The 18,334-nt window shown below is 46.2% G+C and overlaps 1 protein-coding gene across 3 annotated transcripts in view; it reads left to right on the forward strand.

Moving 5' to 3' along the window:
* The window catches only part of LOC140194868 (polycomb group RING finger protein 3), a 261,263-nt gene that overhangs the window by 162,816 nt on the left and 80,113 nt on the right, over positions 1–18,334 (forward strand). For all 3 annotated transcript variants that reach the window (XM_072252152.1, XM_072252153.1, XM_072252151.1), the window contains exon 2: positions 624–741. In XM_072252152.1, coding sequence (XP_072108253.1) covers positions 624–741 — 118 coding nt within the window. The remainder of the gene's footprint in view (positions 1–623; positions 742–18,334) is intronic.

An 18,334-nucleotide genomic window follows, 5' to 3' on the forward strand; every position in this document is an offset into this window, starting at 1 on the left:
TGTGGAGTTCAAGAGGCTTTTCAATAGACGTGTGAATATGAAGGGAATGGAAGAAAAATGTCGAGCCAAGATCCACCTGAGTCCATTCCATCTGTCTGTGCTTGACCGGTCTTCTCCTCTTCTCACTACTGCCCTTGGGCAGGAGGTACAGGAGTCTTGCATCCCATGCCACCAGGTTCAGGAACAGTTGTTGCCCGACAGCCATTGTGCTCTTCGACCGGTTTCACTTGCCTCAGCGCTGACTCACTCCGCAGCTGTGGACTCACTTTCACGGACTCTGCAGCTCATGTTCTTTGTCTTTTTTTTCACTATTTGCATTTTTAATCTATTTTGTAAATTGGGTGCTTGATGGTCTTGTGTGTGGTTTTTCATGGATTCTGTTGTGTTTCTTTGTTTTTCTGGCTGCTTGCAAGAAGGTGAATCTCAAGGTTGTATGTGGTATTCATACTTGGGTGATAAATTTCAACTGTGAACTTTGAAACACAGAAGGAGGAGATTTAGTAGAAATGGGCATCAAGATCGGCACAACATCATGGACTAAGTGGCCTGTCCAGTATTGTATTGTTCAGTGTTCAAATCATTGTCACAACACTTTCGTTTAAAAAAATACGTGATTTTTCTAGGGTTCAAAGATGCTGACGAGGAAGATAAAGCTCTGGGACATTAATGCTCACATCACATGTCGACTTTGCAACGGATATTTGATTGATGCTACCACAGTCACAGAGTGCCTACATACCTGTAAGTACCAGAAATACATTGTTCACGGCTTAGCTAGATACCTAGTAATGCTTATTTCAGCCATTTTGGAATTTATAGAGCTATATACAACAGAGGAACAGGTCCTTCAGCCCAACTCGTCTCTGCTGACTGAATTGTCCAGGTGACTTTGCCTCATTTGTCTGTTGTTGACCTTTTCTATCCTGTGTATTAAACAATGTAAGTGTGCCCACCTTTATCACCTTCTCTGGCTGCTCATTCCATATATACACCACCTTTTGTGTGGAGAACTTATTCTCCATTTCCATTTTCAGTCTTTCACCTCCCGCCTTAGTCTGTCAAGTTTTAGATGATACACTGGATCTTCACAAACCTCTATAGGTGTGCAGTGGAGAGTATATTGACTGATTGCATCATGGCCTGGTATGGAAACACCAATGTCCTTGAATGGAAAAGCCTATAAAAAGTAGTGAGTACAACACAATCTATCCTGGGTAAAGCCTTCCCTACCACTGAGCACAGCTGCAGGAAAGCAGCATCCATCATCACGGACCCCTACCATCCAGGTCATGCTCTCTACTCGCTATTGCCTTCAGGAAGGAGGTACAGGAGCCTGAGGACCCACACCACCAGGTTCAGGAACAGATATTACCCTTCAACCATCAGGCTTTTAAGGGACTCTGTCATTCATTGTGTATGTCCAGCCCGGTTTAACTGACCAAATGCATCACTTTATAATTGTCCAAGTAAAATTCCATCTGCCTTTCTGTGGCACATGTTCCCAGTTGATATAGATCCTGCTATTGTACCATATCAGTTCGATTGTGAGAATGTGGCGAGTGTGCGTTCAGTTGTGGCATTTGGAATGTGGGAGGAAACCAGAGCACCTGGAGGAAACCCACATGATTGTGGGGAGAATGTGTAAACTCCTTTAAGAGACTTTGGTGACATACCCAATCTCCTCAAACACCTAATGAAGTAGAGCTACTGTTGTTCCTTCTGTTGGGCCCAGGATAAATCCTCTGAGATGGTGACACCCAGGAACTTGAAGCTGCTCATCCTCTCTACTGCTGATCCCTCAATGAGGACTGATGTGTTTTCTTCCGACCTCTCCTTCCTGAAGTCCACAGTTAGTTCTTTGGTCTTGCTAATATTGGGTGTGAGGTTGTTGTTGTGACACTGCTCAACCAGTCAATCTGCCTCACCCCTCTATGCCTCCTTGTTACCATCTCAGGTTCTGCCAGCAGCAGTGGTGTCAGTCCTTACCTTTCCTGATCCTCAGAAACTTTCCCCCACTGATCTGCCTTTTACTTCACTTGATTCTACTTGCAGCCTTTTATATAAAAAAAAAGGCACAACATTAGTTATCCTCCAGTTTTCTGGTACTTCATCCATGGTTAACGATGGTGCAATTACTGAAATTTCTATCCAGCTTCCCAAGATGTCCAAAGATGTATTTGGTGATGTCTCTGTGGTCTCAGAGGTCTTTATTGACTTTAATATGCTTTAACTCCTTAATAATGTAGGTATCTGTCAGGACATCAGTATTTTCTTTCCTGATCTCCCTGGCTTCCGTAACCTTCTCCAAGGTACATACAGACAAGTATTCCCTTTCAGACAGTGAATGGTAAGGTCCTGGAGAATGTTGTTAAAGAAAAATCCTGGGGGACAGATACAATCAACAATGCTTAGAAACTTGGATGGGTATGTTGGATAGGCAAGGGCTAAAGCGAGCTGCGATCAGTGCAGTCTGCAGGCTGCTTTCCCCCTTTTCAGGATGTATTTTCCAACTGACTAAATGATATGGCACTTTGTGATCTAGGGGATTTGGCTAGCTCGTCTCTTGAGAGTGCAGGTATGGCTGGGGAGGCCAATCCTAGGGGAGAACATTGCATCAAGGTCTGATAGAGGAAGAAAAAGCTGTGGTCGGCTCCATTACTGTCCACCAGTTAAAGCGTTGATGAGATTAAAATTTTGAGGATGAGAGCAGAAAATGAACAGGTGTTCAGCTGCATTGGCCTGCGTTTGACCGGTCTCCCTCTCTTCACGCTACTGTCGTTGGGTAACTGATGGGAGTCTTGGGTCTCACGCCACCAGGTTTGGGGGCATTTGTTGTCCTGCAGCCATCAGGCTCCTGATGGACTTCACTCAGCTCGGTGTCGAACGGGCTGCTCAGCTGTGAGCTCACTTTTGGTGACTGCAGTTCACATTCCATGTGCTTTTCTTCCTGTTTTTGACTACTTGCACAATTTGTCGTCTTTTGCAAATTGGATACGTGGCAGTCTTTTAGTGAATTCTATTTTTGTTTTGAGGCTGCCTGCACGGCGATTAATCCCAAGGTTGTATATGGTATACATACTTTAATAATAGATTTGAAGTGTGAGTTTACAAGTCTCCCACTTGCCAGATATCCCTTTACCTGCCTCTCCCAACCAACCTGTGCAGATTCCCTTTATACCTTAGAAACGTGCCTTGCTCCAGTTTGGGATTTCAACTTGGAAACCAGCCCTATCTTCTTCCATAACTATTTAAAACCTAGTAGAATTATGAGCATTGGTCCAAAAGCACACCCCCACTTGCACTGCCTCATTTCCCAATACAGTCGTTGGTCCCTCGTTGGATCATCTGCATTTATTTGAGAAAACTTGTGATAAGAAGCAGGTTTTATTCTCAATGACACATGTGAAATGTGTTGTTTGTGGCAGCAATGCAGTGCAAGGCATGAGAACTGCTGGAAGTGGCAATGATAAAAAATGAACGCTGCAAAAGAGGTTGTTTTCATCGACCATTCAGAAATCTGATGGCAGAGTGGGGAGTAATTGTTATTAAAACATTGAGGCTCCTGGACCACCTCCCTGATGGTGGAAATGCGAAGAGGCCATGCCCCAGGTGGGTGCATAACCCTCCTGAGGCTGCACCTTTTGAAGATTCATCGACAGTGGGCAGGGTTGTGCCGATATGGATTTGTGTGAGTCCAGCAACCGTCTGTAGCCTCTTCAGACACTCTGTTTGGAGCCTTCATACCAGGGGGTGGGATGCAAGCAGTCCATGAGGTGCTCTGCAGAAATTTGCAAGAATCTTTGATAATGTAACAAATGTCCTCAAACTTGTAATGAAGTACAGGTGCTGGCAATCAACGCGATTGGCCTAAACCAAGCCATTTGTACAAATAAACATTAAGGAAGTTGAAATTACCTTGTATATTTTTACAGCGGTCTGTGGGTTCGCCAGATATGTTTCTCCTTTATTTCCCGTGAGTTATTGAGATCCTGCAATACGAGTATCTGAAAGCGATCATCCCCTTTTATTTCTGAGCACAATCTACAAAGAAAGCTTCACTGGTCAACTTCCCCCAAGAATATTCTCCATCTCTGCTGCCTCGTTCAATGGAAAGGCAACTCCGCCTCCTCTCTTACCTCCCATCAGCGCAGTAGCATCTGCACCATGGAATATCCCAGTCCTGTGTACCAGTCTGTATAATATCCCACTCCCCTGTATCAGTCTGTATAATATCCCAGTCGCATGTACCAGTCTGTATAATATCCCAGTCCTGTGTACCAGTCTGTATAATATCCCACTCCCCTGTATCAGTCTGTATAATATCCCAGTCCCGCATACCAACCTGTATAATATCCCCGTCCTGTGTACCAGTCTGTTAAATATCCCCATCCTGTGTACCAGTCTGTATAAGATCCCGGTCCTGTATACCAGTCTGTATAATATCCCGGTCCTGTGTACCAGTCTGTATAATATCCCGGTCCCGCATACCAGCCTGTATAATATCCTCGTCCCGTGTACCAGTCTGTATAATATCCCGGTCCCATGTATCAGTCTGTATAATATCCCCGTCCCGTGTATCAGTCTGTATAATATCTCAGTCCCATGTACCAGTCTGTATAATATCCCGGTCCTGTGTGCCTGTCAGTATAATATCCCCGTCCCGTGTACCAGTCTGTATAATATCCCCATCCCGTGTACCAATGTACCAGTCTGTATAATATCCCGGTCCCGTATGCCTGTCTGTATAATATCCCCACCCCGTGTGACAGTCCGTATAATATCCCGGTCCCGTGTGCCAGTCTGTATAATATCCCGGTCCCGTGTACCAGTCTATAATATCCCCATCCCATGTACCAGTCTGTATAATATCCCTGTCCCATGTATCAGTCTGTATAATATCCTTGTCCCGTGTACCAGCCTGTATAATATCCCACTCCCATGTACCAGTCTGTATAATATCCCACTCCCATGTACCAGTCTGTATAATATCCCACTCCCATGTACCAGTCTGTATAATATCCCCATCCTGTGTAACAGTCTGTATAATATCCCCATCCCGTGTACCAGTGTACCACTCTGTTTAATATCCCAGTCCTTTGTACCAGTCTGTATAATATCCTGGTCCCGTATGCCTGTCTGTATAATATTCCAATCCCCTGTATCAGTCTGTATAATATCCTGGTCCCGTATGCCTGTCTGTATAATATTCCAATCCCCTGTATCAGTCTGTATAATATCCTGGTCCTGTGTGCCAGGTATATAATATCCCAGTCCCATATACCAGTCTGTATAATATCCCTGTCCTGTGTACCAGTCTGTATAATATCCCTGCCCCGTGTACCAGTCTGTATAATATCCCACTCCCGTGTACCAGTCTGTATAATATCCCACTCCCGTGTACCAGTCTGTATAATATCCTGGTCCTGTGTGCCTGTCAGTATAATATCCCCATACCATGTAACAGTCTGTATAATATCCCTGTCCTGTGTACCAGTGTACCAGTCTGTATAATATCCTGGTCCCATATGCCTGTCTGTATAATATTCCGATTCCCTGTATCAGTCTGTATAATATCCTGTCCTGTGTGCTGGTTTATATAATATCCCGGTCCTGTGTAACAGTCTGTATAATATCCTAGTCCCGTGTGCCAGTCTGTATAATATCCCCGTCCCGTGTAACAGTCTGTTCCATTTCCCAGTCTGTGCTGGTGGTGAGGTTTTTGATGGTGCAGAATCAATTTGCCTCTTCCGTGGGCTACATGCAGGCATTTGGATGTTCGGCATGAAGGAAACTGGGATTATCACGGAGGCACAGAGTCCCTATGTGTTACCCATAGTGGTGGTGAGGAAGAAGAATGGGAAGGTATGAACGTGTGTTGACTAGCAGTCACTGAACAGTCTCTGACCAGTAGACTGTTCCACGGTTCAGGGATGCGCTGGCCTGTCTGAGTGGAGTGAAATAGTTGAGTATGTTGGACCTGAGGAGTGTGTATTTTCAGAAACCCATGAGTGAGGCTACTGAAGAGAAGACGTCATTCATATGTCACTTGGATTCTTTCAGTTTGAGAGAATGCTCCAGGGCATATCAAGAGCAACAGCTTCTTTCCAGTGTGTCACGGAGAAGACTGTCGGGGACATGAGCTTGTTCGAGGTGTTGGTGTACCTGGATGATGAAGAGCATGAGACGAAGCTACTGAAGGAAGGTGTTAGGCTGCCTGGAAGCTGAAGGGTTAGAAGTGTCACTGGACAAGTGCCAGTTTTGCAAGACATCTGTCAGCTACATTTGGCACAACGTCTCACCAGATGGAGCAGCTGTGGATCCGTCCAAGACAGAGGTGGTGACCACATGGCCAAGGCCCAAGAATGTGAGTGCTCTACACTCGTTTCTTGGATTATGTGGGTGCTTCCGGAGATTTGTGAAGCACTACTCCAAAGTAAGCTACCCTTTGAATCAGCTTCTGTGCAGTTACCCTCTGTTGGGGATGGAAGGGAGAAAGGGAGGAAGACAAAAGGAGAAGATGGTAACGTTTATCTTAGCCCTTCAGAGCCTTTCGGGTAAGATGGCATGCAAACTGTGAAGAGGCCTTCCGGTTGCTGCAGGAGCTGTTGACCTGTGTCAGACATTGCAAACCCCCAGTTGCTGTATGTACTGCATGCAGCTGCCAATCATGAGGGTTAGAAGGAGTTCTGTATCAGGATCGGGATTGAAACCTGTCACTTTTGTCAGCTGGAGTCCGTCACCCTCTAAGCGAAACTACCCCATGCATAAATTGGAGTTTCTGGCATTAAAATGAGCTGTGGTGGATAAGTTGAGTGATTATCTATATAGTGCCAAGTTCAAGGTGAGAACTGACCACAATCCCTTGACTTATATCCTGACCATGGCACAAATTGTATGCCACAGGCCATCGTTGGTTGGTGGCGTTGTCTGCCTATGATTTCAGCCTGAAGTACCAGCCAGGGAGCGGGAACATTGATGCTAATGCTTTGTCCTGAGGATTGCATGAATGGCTGGAGATGTACTGAGTGGGAGAGCATTCCTACATCTAGAGTTAAAGCAATGTTGTGGAGCTGGTTGTGGATTACAGGAGGAATGGAGACAGGCTAACCCCTATTGACATCAATGGATCTGGGGTTGAGAGGGTGAACAGCTTTAAGTTTCTCAGCATCTACATCAGTGGTCCCCAACCTCTGGGCCGCGAAGAATGCAGCCGGAACGCACTCAGCACATCTTTAAGAAAAAAGCCGAAATAAACAAGCTAATCAAGTAATTAGCCCAGTAGTTAGGGACCACTGATCTACTTCACCGAGGACTTGGTGGTCTGTGCGCACTAGCTGTGTGGTGACAAAGGCACAACAGCGCATCTTTCACTTCAGACGGTTGAGGAGGTTTGGTATGGGCCCCCAGATCCTAAGAACTTTCAACAGGGACACACTTGAGAGCATCCTGACCGGCTGCATCACTGCCTGGTATGGGAACTGTACCTCCCTCAATCACAGGACTCTGCAGAGAGTGGTGTGGACAGCCCAGCGCATCTGTAGACGTGAACTCCCCACTATTCAGGAGATTTACAAAGACCAGTGTGTAAAAAGGGCCCGAAGGATCATTGGGGACCCAAATCACCCCAACCACAAACTCTTCCAGTTGCTACCATCTGGGAAACAGTACCGCAGCATAAAAGCCAGGACCAACAGGCTCCAGGACAGCTTCTTCCACCAGGACATCAGACTGATGAACTCACGCTGATTTGAATGTTTTCTATGTTACATTGACTGTTCTATTTACTATAAATTATAAATTACTATGATTGCACGTTTAGACAGAGACGTAATGTAAAGATTTTTACGCGTGTATGCGAAGGATGTACAAAAGAAAGTCAAGTCAATTCAATTCAATGTGCCAGTTTTCTGCCACGGGGAAATCGGAGGCAAGGCTGTGGCAGGATTGAGTTGTGGATCATTTGGGAGCCTCTGGTTGTGCCATTGCACGAGCTGACTGTAACTTGACCGCTCTGAGTACGAACCAGCTGCCTGTGTTGAGTTCTGGGAAAGTTTCAGCAGCTCAGCGCTATGACCCTTGTGTCGGTACTGTTTGGCCAGCTTCATGGAAGGGGATATGACCCAGCTGAAAAGATGAAACACCCTGCCATACCTCTACCTCTGAGAGAATGGAACAGACTGGATTTGAGGAACCAGGTTGTATACAACGTCACGTCTCCTCCAGACATGGCTCGGCGTTCCCAGTTGGTTTTACCTGAGAAGCATTGGAGGATTGTTTTGAAGTCACCTGGTGATGATCCAGGTCCTTTGCGGTTTGATTGGTCCGAGATGGATTCTATTAGCCCCGAATGAAGCCCGAGTTTGACAAGTACTGTAAGTCGTGGATTCGACGTATCCAGAGCAAGACATTGCCCATTTACAGTGTGCGGGGCCACGTGATCTAGTATGTATGGATTTCCCCTCTATGGAACCTGATTCCAGCAGCATTGCGAGTGGCTTGTTTATTACTGATCACTACACCAGCTATGCTGAAGCCTTCCCTACGAAGGATCAGAGGGCATCCACCCTGGCCAGAGTGTCATGGGAAAAGTGTTTCATTTTTTATAGCCTCTCAAGAGGGATACACAGCATTCAGGAAAGGGATTTTGAGAGTTGGCCCACACATGAGTTTCTGGGCATGCTTGGAGTCGAGAAGTTGAGGACTACTCCTTATCTCCCTTAGGATGATCCCCAGCCTGAGAGGTTCAACCGGACATTGCTGGACTGCTCAGAACCCTGGGTATCAGTTTGAAGAACAAATGGTGTCAGCATGTTGGACATCTACAACTGTACACAGAATGAAGCTACCGGATTCTCGCCATACTCTTTGATGTTTGGGCACCGAGTAAGGTTGCCTGTAGACCTCTGCTTTTTGGCTGGAGGAGAAGACCTATCTTAAGTTTGTGTCTGACATGAGGAAGGAATTGCAGAAGGCTTATGAAGTAGCAGAGGTCTCTGCTATGAAGCAGAATTAAGGAAACGAGAGGAGATATGATCAAAAGATTGGGTTCTCTCAACTGATGCCTGGATACAGAGTTCCAATAAAGAATTTGGGAGCCAACAGAGAAGCTTATGTTGTGTAGAGTCAGATGTCCAATGCGCCAGTTTTCTCGGTGAAGCCGGAAGATGGGAATGGGCCTGTCAAAATTCTCCATCAGAACCACCTTTTTGCTCTAGGACAGGAGGTACGTGTTGACCCAGAGCCTGACGTGCACCCTACATCTAGTAGGAGGACTCTGCACCAAAGTGGGAGAACAGAAAGGCAGTCGGTGGAGAGACCTGAAAGGGACCTAACCACTGAATGCTGTATGGGCTCAGAGGAAATGGGGGTGTGGTATATGTTACCTTATGCAAACTCCCTAATAATTGATGAAGGGATTCCTGAACCTCCTCATGCTGACTTGGATGTAGCAGAGGGAGCTAGCAGTGACAGGCAGAGTTGAGGCTGGACAGTGAGGGGAAGCTGGGCTGCAGAGTAACTGCGGATGAAGCTGAGCTCAGTCAAGTGACAGGAGGGCCTGAGTTGCTAAAAGGCATGAGTAATGGACAGGGAAAGGCTTCTCCAAGTAGACAGGACAGATCCCAAGGGGAGTTTGAAACTGAAGAGTGGAAGATGGGATGAGGAGGTCTCCAAGAGTTGGGAAACCCCTGGATAGGCTGGCCAGGAGTTCTACAGAATGGTTTTCTGTCGAAGCAGTGTGTTCTGCTGGTCGTGCTTGGGTTACTATTAAAGATGAGGCGTTGCAATGTTCTGATTAAGAATGTCTTGTCATCCAATCAGAATGGTGGAATTGGGAGAAGATTCTAGAGAAGACTGGGCAAAGAGGATTTTGTGAAGGACTCTAGGGTATATCGAGGTCTTGTCAGTGGGAGGTGGAGAGAGAAGAAGCTCGAGGGGACTGGCTGCAGAATTCGATCTAACAGGAATGAATGCATGATTCAATGGAGTCTAAAAGGAGAAATCCTACTGGTGATCAGTGAGTAGGAGCTGACACATCGGAAACTTCAGCTTTTGGAAGATTTGAGCTCCAATTTGCGCACCTTTGACTTTGTTTTTTTTTCCCCTTTTTTTCTTTGTTTAATAATGGTTTAGTTGTTAACATTCATAAATATACTTTATAATTGTATGTAGTGTGTTATCTGTTATTTCTTAACTGCAACATCATACCAACCAATCTCTAATTGCATCACGAGTTTGTCCACCTTATTCGGAATACTGTGTGCATTTAACCTTCAACCCTGCATTCTTCGCCCTCATGAATTTTGCCTCTGGTACAACTTAACTCTTTGCTCTGTCTGCAGTTGTACCCAATCCATGGTACAGGCAGTTGTCCCATCTACCAGTCTGTATAATGTCCCCACGTGCTGGACTACACGATATCTCAGTCTCATCTACCAGTCTGTATAATGTCCCCACGTGCTGGACTACACGATATCTCAGTCTCATGTACCAGTCTGTATAACATCCATGTCCCATGTACCAGTCTGTATAATGTCCCCATGTGCTGGACTACACGATATCTCAGTCCCATGTACCAGTCTGTATAATGTCCCCATGTGCTGGACTACACGATATCTCGGTCCCATGTACCAGTCTGTATAATGTCCCCATGTGCTGGACTACATGATATCTCGGTCCCATGTACCAGTCTGTATAATGTCCCCACGTGCTGGACTACACGATATCTCAGTCTCATGTACCAGTCTGTATAACATCCATGTCCCATGTACCAGTCTGTATAATGTCCCCACGTGCTGGACTACACGATATCTCAGTCCCATGTACCAGTCTGTATAATGTCCCCACGTGCTGGACTACACGATATCTCAGTCTCATGTACCAGTCTGTATAACATCCATGTCCCATGTGCCAGTCTGTGCTCCACCTGCATGTAGTGGTTTGCATTGAAGTCAATGAGGAAATGAGTTTTTAGGGAGTGGAACTAGCTTCCAAGTGGTGCTGTACAGTGATGCCCGAGCCATAATGTACAGTGCCACAGTACTGCTTTAGCTTCCTCTTGACCCTCACGTCAGACTAGTTTGAACCCTCCTGAGCAACAGTAACAAAGCTTCCCATTAGGATGTTGGTTTCCCTCCAGTTGAAGTACAACCCATCCCTATTGTACTGGTCCCAGCTGACTTGCTGAAGAGTCCAAAGATCCATCTACTTAAAGCCCTCCTCAGCCATGCAGTTAACTGTAGTATCTTCCTATTTTCCACCTCTATTCTAACATGCTGGTGAACTTTTTTTCAACACAAATCTTTGCTTTAATGTTAAACCTTTTGTCTTCTGTTTAACACACAAAATGGTGGAGGAATTCAGCATTTTGTGTGTGTTGCTTGAATTTCCAGCATCTGCAGATTCTCTTCTGTTTAAATTGGCTTTTACCTCATCACTAAAGGTGTTTCGGACCTGTGGAGTTTGCTTCCATTTCTAAATCAAGCCAGCAGATGGAGCTGTTAGGCTATGTTACTCTGTCGCAGTTAGTATGTCTGCTAACGAAGTCAGCCACAAAACTTGGCTCTGTGGAAAACGTGATCATATCAAATGTTATGTTTGTTTTGGACAAGTTACATACTTTGTATGTCATAGAGTCAGAGAGAAGTACAGCACAGAAACAGGCCCTTCAGCCCATCTAGTCCATGCCAAAATAATCTGACTACTTCCAACGACCTGCGTCTGGACCTTATCCCTCCACATACCTACTATCAATGTAGCGATTCAATCTTCTCTTCAGTGTTGAAATTGAGATCACATGCACCACTTACGCTGGCAGCTCATTCAACACCCTCACGTTTTCCTCGGAATGAAGAAGTTTCTCCTCACGTTCCCCTTAAACGTTTCACCTTTCACCCTTAAGCCATAACCTGTGGCTGTCGTCCCACCCAACCTCAGTGGAGAAAGCCTACTTGCATTTACCCGATCTATACCCCTCATAATTTTGTACACCTCTATCAAATCTCCCCTCAATCTTTTATATTCTAAGTAATAAAGTCCTAACCTATTTAATCTTTCCTTATAACTCAGGTTTTCCAGACCCAGCAATATTCTTATAAATTTTCACTGTACTCTTTCAACTTTTATTTTTGTGTGCCGTACTCTGCCAGAGCCTCGGCGACCACTTTTTCTGTAAGTGGTCCCCCATGTCCTTCTCACAGCGCAGTTTTTTTTCACAAGGCCGAGTTGCGAGCTCGACACTCAACCCGGCACGGATGGAAAGCGTGCCCGGGAGCGGCCGGACTGGATTCGAACTCGGGAACCTTCGCTCCAGAGTCCAGCGCTGATGTCACTGCGCCACCAGCCCGGACCTTATTTACATCTTTCCTTTAGGTAGGTGACCAAACCGGCATACAATACTCCAAATTAGGCCTCACCCATGACTTATACAACTTCAATATGACATCCCATCTCCTGTACTCAGTACATTGATTTATGAAAGCTTTCTTTACGACCCCATCCACCTGTATGAATTATGTGCCTGTATTCCCAGATACTTTTGTTCCACCACACACCTCAGTGCCCTACCATTCACTATGTAAGATATAAACTGGTTGCTCCTATCGAAGTACTAAAGCTCACACTTGTCTGCATTGAATTCTATCTGCCATTTTTCAGCCCATTTTTCCAGCTGATCCAGATCCCTCTACAAGCCATGATAGCCTCTTCACTGTCCACTACACCCCCAAGTTTGGTGTCATCCATAAATTTGCTGATCCAGTAAATGACATTAACTTCCAGATCATTGATATTGATTACAAACAGCAAAGGACCTAGTTCCGATCCATGCGGCATACCACTAGTCACAGGCCTCCATTTTGAGAGACAACTCTCTACCATCACTCTCTGGCTTCTCTCACAAAGAAGATGTTCAATCCGATTTAGCTCAACACCGACATGACCAGCCTCCCACGCGGGACCTTGTCAAATGCCTTACTAAAGTCCATGTAGACAATATCCACTGCCTTGCCTTCATCCTCTTTCCTGGTAACTTCCTCAAAAAACTCTAACATTAGTTAGACATGACCTGCCATGCTGACTATCTTTAATCAGTCCATGTGTATCCAAATACTCGTATATCCAGTCCTTTAGAATACCTCCAGATAACTTTCCTACGACTGATGTAGGAAATTAGCCTTTCTCCAGTTTAGAATCTCAATCCATGGACCAGTCCTAACTCCCTGCATATTTACTTTGAAACTAATGGCAGTGTGGTCACTGGATAGAAAGTGTTCCCCTGCACAAACTTCTCTCACCTGCCCTGTTTCATTCCCTAATAACAGATCCAGTATCGCACACTCTCTCATTGTGACTTCTTCGTATTGATGAAGGAAACTTTGACAAACTCTATCCCATCTTGTCATTTGACGTAATGGAATACCAGTCCAACGACCATGGACACCTTCAAAGTGATCTGCGTTCCACCAGAATTTTGTGTGTGTTACTCTAACAACCTCGTGTTTCTTTCAATAGTTTGCAATCACTTTATAAATTTGATCTTCTAAATCCCTGGGTCTGTTGGGTGGTTTGTAATATAGTCCCATTAATGTGGTCTATAACCTTTCTAATTTCTCTGTTCCACCTCCCTAGTTGAGTCCTGCAGTCTGTCCTGAGGGAGCAATACCGTGACATTCTCTGGGACTAGTTACCCCCCCCCCCCACCCCGCCCCCACCTTTTATACCTCCCGCTCTGTCACATCTAAAACAACAGAACCCCGGAATACTGAGCTGCCAGTCCTGCCCCTCCTGCAACCAAATCTCCCCAATGGCTACGTCGTCGTAATTCCAGGTGTTGATCCATACCCTGAGCTCATCCACCTTTCCTCCAACACTAGTTCAAGACACTAGCTCAGGACTCCAGTCGCACCACACTCAGCCTTTTGATTCCTGACTTTGTCTGAGGTCTTAACAACATGTCTCCACAACCTCTCCACTATCTGTTTAGCACTCTGCTTCCCATCCCCCTGCAAATCCAGTTGAACCCCACCATGCGGCATTAAGAAACGTTCCCACCAGGGTATTAGTCCCCTCCAGTGCAGTGTCCTTTCTGTACAGGTCTCACCTTCCCTGGAACAGAGCCCAATGATCCAAAAATCTTATGCCCTCCCTCCTCAGCCATTTATTAAACTGTATAATCTTCCTAGTTCTGGACTTGCTAGCATGTGGCATGAGTAGCCACCCTGAGTTCATAACCCTGGAGGTCCTGCCCTTTAACTTAACACCTAATTCCCTGGACACTCCATGCAGAATCTTGTCACTCAGCCCATCCATGTTATTGGTACCTACAGGGACCATGACTTCTTGCCGTTCACCCTCGCATTTAAGAATACAGAGGACTTGACCCAAGATGTTCCCGACCCTGGCACCTGGGAGCAATATACCATCCGGGAATCTCGTTCTCATCCACAGAACCTGTCTGTTCCCCGATCTAACAAATCCATTATCACCACAGCGTGCCTCTTCTCCCCCACCTTCTCAGTCAGAGCCAGACTCAGTGCCAGTGACCTGACCACTGTGACTTTCCTCTGTTAGGTCAATTCCCAACAGTATCCAAAGTGATGTACCTGTTGTTGAGGGGATGGCCATGGGTGCTCTGCACTGGCTCCTTAACCCCTTTCCCCTTCCTGACTGTCACCCTGTTTCCTGTATCCAGCACCCTGGGTGTAACTACCTCTCTACATGTCTGATCTATCACCCCCTCGGCCTCCTGAATGATCCAGAGTTCATCCAGTTCCAGCTCCTTAACGTGGAGCATTCGAAGCTGCAGCTGGATTCACTTCTTGTAGTTAAAGTTGTCAGGGACACTGGAGGTCTCCCTGCCTTCCCACATCCTGCAAGAGGAATATTTCACTACCTTACCTGGTATTTCCTACTGTCCTAACTGAGTAGATATAAAGCAGAGAAGGAAAAAGAAAACTTAACCCAGAGTTTTTCTTTTCCCTTGCCTTCTCTGACTGGTCTGTCTTTGCTGATGCCTCGAAGAGCTAAAGCCTGACTCTGCCCACTCGGACGATGGCCGCTGCGCTTGTCCCTGCCTTCCTATAATTTGCTCTTGCTAATCAATCTCAAATGTGGATTGGTCACTGGTCAAAGCTCTTTTGCGCTGCCGTGATCTGCTTGCCATTCCCTCTTTCTACTCGGGCAGTGGACCTGAGTGAAATTCCCTCCTCTCAAACCTCCGATGTCTGGATTGGTTGCTGGTCAAAGCTCTATTACCTGCAGTACTGGTAAGGGATAAGTAAGGGATTGTAAGATTTTTGAGTACTTTTACTTTTTTCATGTTAGGAGTTTAATTTTTTTTGTCATATTGGCAAGGTGGCAATCATTGTTTTCCAGTTGAATGGCTAATACCATCGGTATATTCCAACACTATAGGAGCTAAGAGAAGACACATTTTAAAAAGTACTTTTGTATTTTATACACCAGTTAGAACCTTATTGTTTAAAGGTGAAAGGTGAGAAGTTCAAGGGGAGCCTGAGGGGGATCTTCAGTCAGGGTGGTGAGAGTGTGGAACAGGCTGCCAGCACAACAGGTGGATGTGGGGTCGAGGGCTGCGGTCCAGGTTCAGGTCGATGGGACGAGGCGGAATAATAGTCTGGCACAGACTGGGTAGGCTGGAGGGCCTGTTTCATTTCTGGGTGCTCCATGATTGAATGCTGTGTGCTTTTCTTCTCAACGCATTGAATGAAGAGCATGCTGGCTTTGAGGAGGTTAGAGGAGGATTTACAAAGATCTGGTCAAGAAAGGTAAAAATAGGGAACTCGAGTACAAAGAAGTTTGAGGGCTTGATCATAAATAGAAATAAAGATTTCAAGATTATAACCATATAACAATTACAGCATGGAAACAGGCCATCTCGGCCCTTCTAGTCCATGCCGAATGCTTACTCTCACCTAGTCCCATCGACCTGCACTCAGCCCGTAACCCTCCATTCCTTTCCTGTTCATATAGCTATCCAATTGTACTTTAAGTAACAATATTGAACCTGCTTCTACCACTTCTGCTGGAAGCTTGTTCCACACAGCTACCACTCTCTTGAGTAAAGAAGTTCCCCCTCATGTTACCCCTAAACTTTTGCCCCCAACTCTCAACTCATGTCCTCTTGTTTGAATCTCCCCCACTCTCAATGGAAAAAGCCTATTCACGTCAACTCTATCTATCCTCCTCATAATTTTAAATACCTTGATCAAGTCCCCCCTCAACGTTCTACGCTCCGAAGAATAAAGACCCAACTTGGTCAACCTTCCTCTGTAACTTAGGTGCTGAAACCCAGGTAACATTCTAGTAAATCTTCTCTGTACTCTCTCTCTGGACCTGAAAGCCAGGATCAGGGAGGCTAAAGACAGGTACAGGAGGAAGCTTGAGTGGAAACTCCAGCAGAACAACATGAGAGAGGTCTGGAAGGGGGTGAGGACCATCACTGGGTTTTGGCAAACTAGCAACAGAGGAGCTGAAAGCAGTGTGGACAGGGCCAACGAACTTAACCTGTTCTTTAACAGATTTAAACGTTGTGACCCCTGCCCATCCCCCACATGAGCCATCTGTTGTCGGCCCCCAACCAACACATATTCCACTCTCCCCTCCTGCCCCTCCTCACAGTCCTCCACCCTGCTCTCATGACTATATGCCTCCCCCACACGAAACCACCACAGTGGGCTTCACGGCTGAACAGGTGAGAAGACAGCTGAAACGTCTCAACCCAAGCAAGGCTGCAGGACCGGATGGTGTCAGTACCAGGGTGCTCAAAGCCTGTGCCCCTCAGCTATGTGGACTACTTCGCCATGTATTCAACATGAGCCTGAGGCTCCGGAGGGTTCCTGTACTGTGGAAGACATCCTGCCTCGTCCCTGTGCCAAAGACGCCGCGCCCCAGCGGCCTCAATGACTACAGACCGGTGGCATTGACCTCCCACATCATGAAGACCCTGGAGATACTTGTTCTGGAGCTGCTCCAGCCTATGGTCAGGCCACACTTAGATCCCCTCCAGTTCGCCTACCAGCCCCGACTAGGAGTTGAGGATGCCATCGTCTTCCTGCTGAACCGTGTTTACACCCACCTGGACAAACCAGCGAGCACTGTGAGGGTCATGTTTTTTGACTTCTCCAGTGCGTTCAACACCATCCGCCCTGCTGTGCTGGGGGAGAAACTGACAGCGATGCAGGTGGATGCTTCCCTGGTATCATGGATTCTTGATTACCTGACTGGCAGACCACAGTACGTGTGCTTGCAGGACTGTGTGTCGGACAGAGTGACCAGCAGCACTGGGGCTTCACAGGGGACTGTCTTGTATCCCTTTCTCTTCACCATTTACACCTTGGACTTCAACTACTGCACAGAGTCTTGTCATCTTCAGAAGTTTTCGGATGACTCTGCCATAGTTGGATGCATCAGCAAGGGAGATGAGGCTGAGTACAGGGCTACGGTAGGAAACTTTGTCACATGGTGTGAGCAGAATTATCTGCAGCTTAATGTGAAAAAGACTAAGGAGCTGGTGGTAGACCTGAGGAGAGCTAAGGTACCGGTGACCTCTGTTTCCATCGAGGGGGTCAGTGTGGACATGGTGGAGGATTACAAATACCTGGGGATACCAATTGACAATAAACTGGACTGGTCAAAGAACACAGAGGCTGTCTACAAGAAGGGTCAGAGCCGTCTCTACTTCCTGAGGAGACTGAGGTCCTTTAACATCTGCTGGATGATGCTGAGGATGTTCTACGAGTCTGTGGTGGCCAGTGCGATCATGTTTGCTGTTGTGTGCTGGGGCAGCAGACACCAACAGAATCAACAAACTCATTCGTAAGGCCAGTGATGTTGTAGGGATGGAACTGGACTCTCTGACGGTGGTGTCTGAAAAGAGGATGCTGTCCAAGTTGCATGCCATCTTGGACAATGCCTCCCACCCACTACATAATGTACTGGGTGGGCACAGGAGTACATTCAGCCAGAGGCTCATTCCACCGAGATGCAGCACAGAGCGTCATAGGAAGTCATTCCTGCCTGTGGCCATCAAACTTTACAACTCCTCCCTTGGAGGGTCAGACACCCTGAGCCAATAGGCTGGTCCTGGGCTTATTTCATAATTTACTGGCATAATTTACATATCACTATTTAACAATTTATGGTTCTATTACTATTTATTATTTATGGTGCAACTGTAATGAAAACCAATTTCCCCCGGAATCAATAAAGTAAGACTATGACTATATCTATTTTGTTGACATCTTTCCTATAATTCGGTGAACAGAACTGTACACGATACTCTAAATTTGGCCTTACCAATGCCTTATACAATTTTAAC

The sequence above is a fragment of the Mobula birostris genome, chromosome 3 (genome assembly GCF_030028105.1).
Source record: "Mobula birostris isolate sMobBir1 chromosome 3, sMobBir1.hap1, whole genome shotgun sequence".
Lineage (NCBI taxonomy): Eukaryota > Metazoa > Chordata > Chondrichthyes > Myliobatiformes > Myliobatidae > Mobula > Mobula birostris.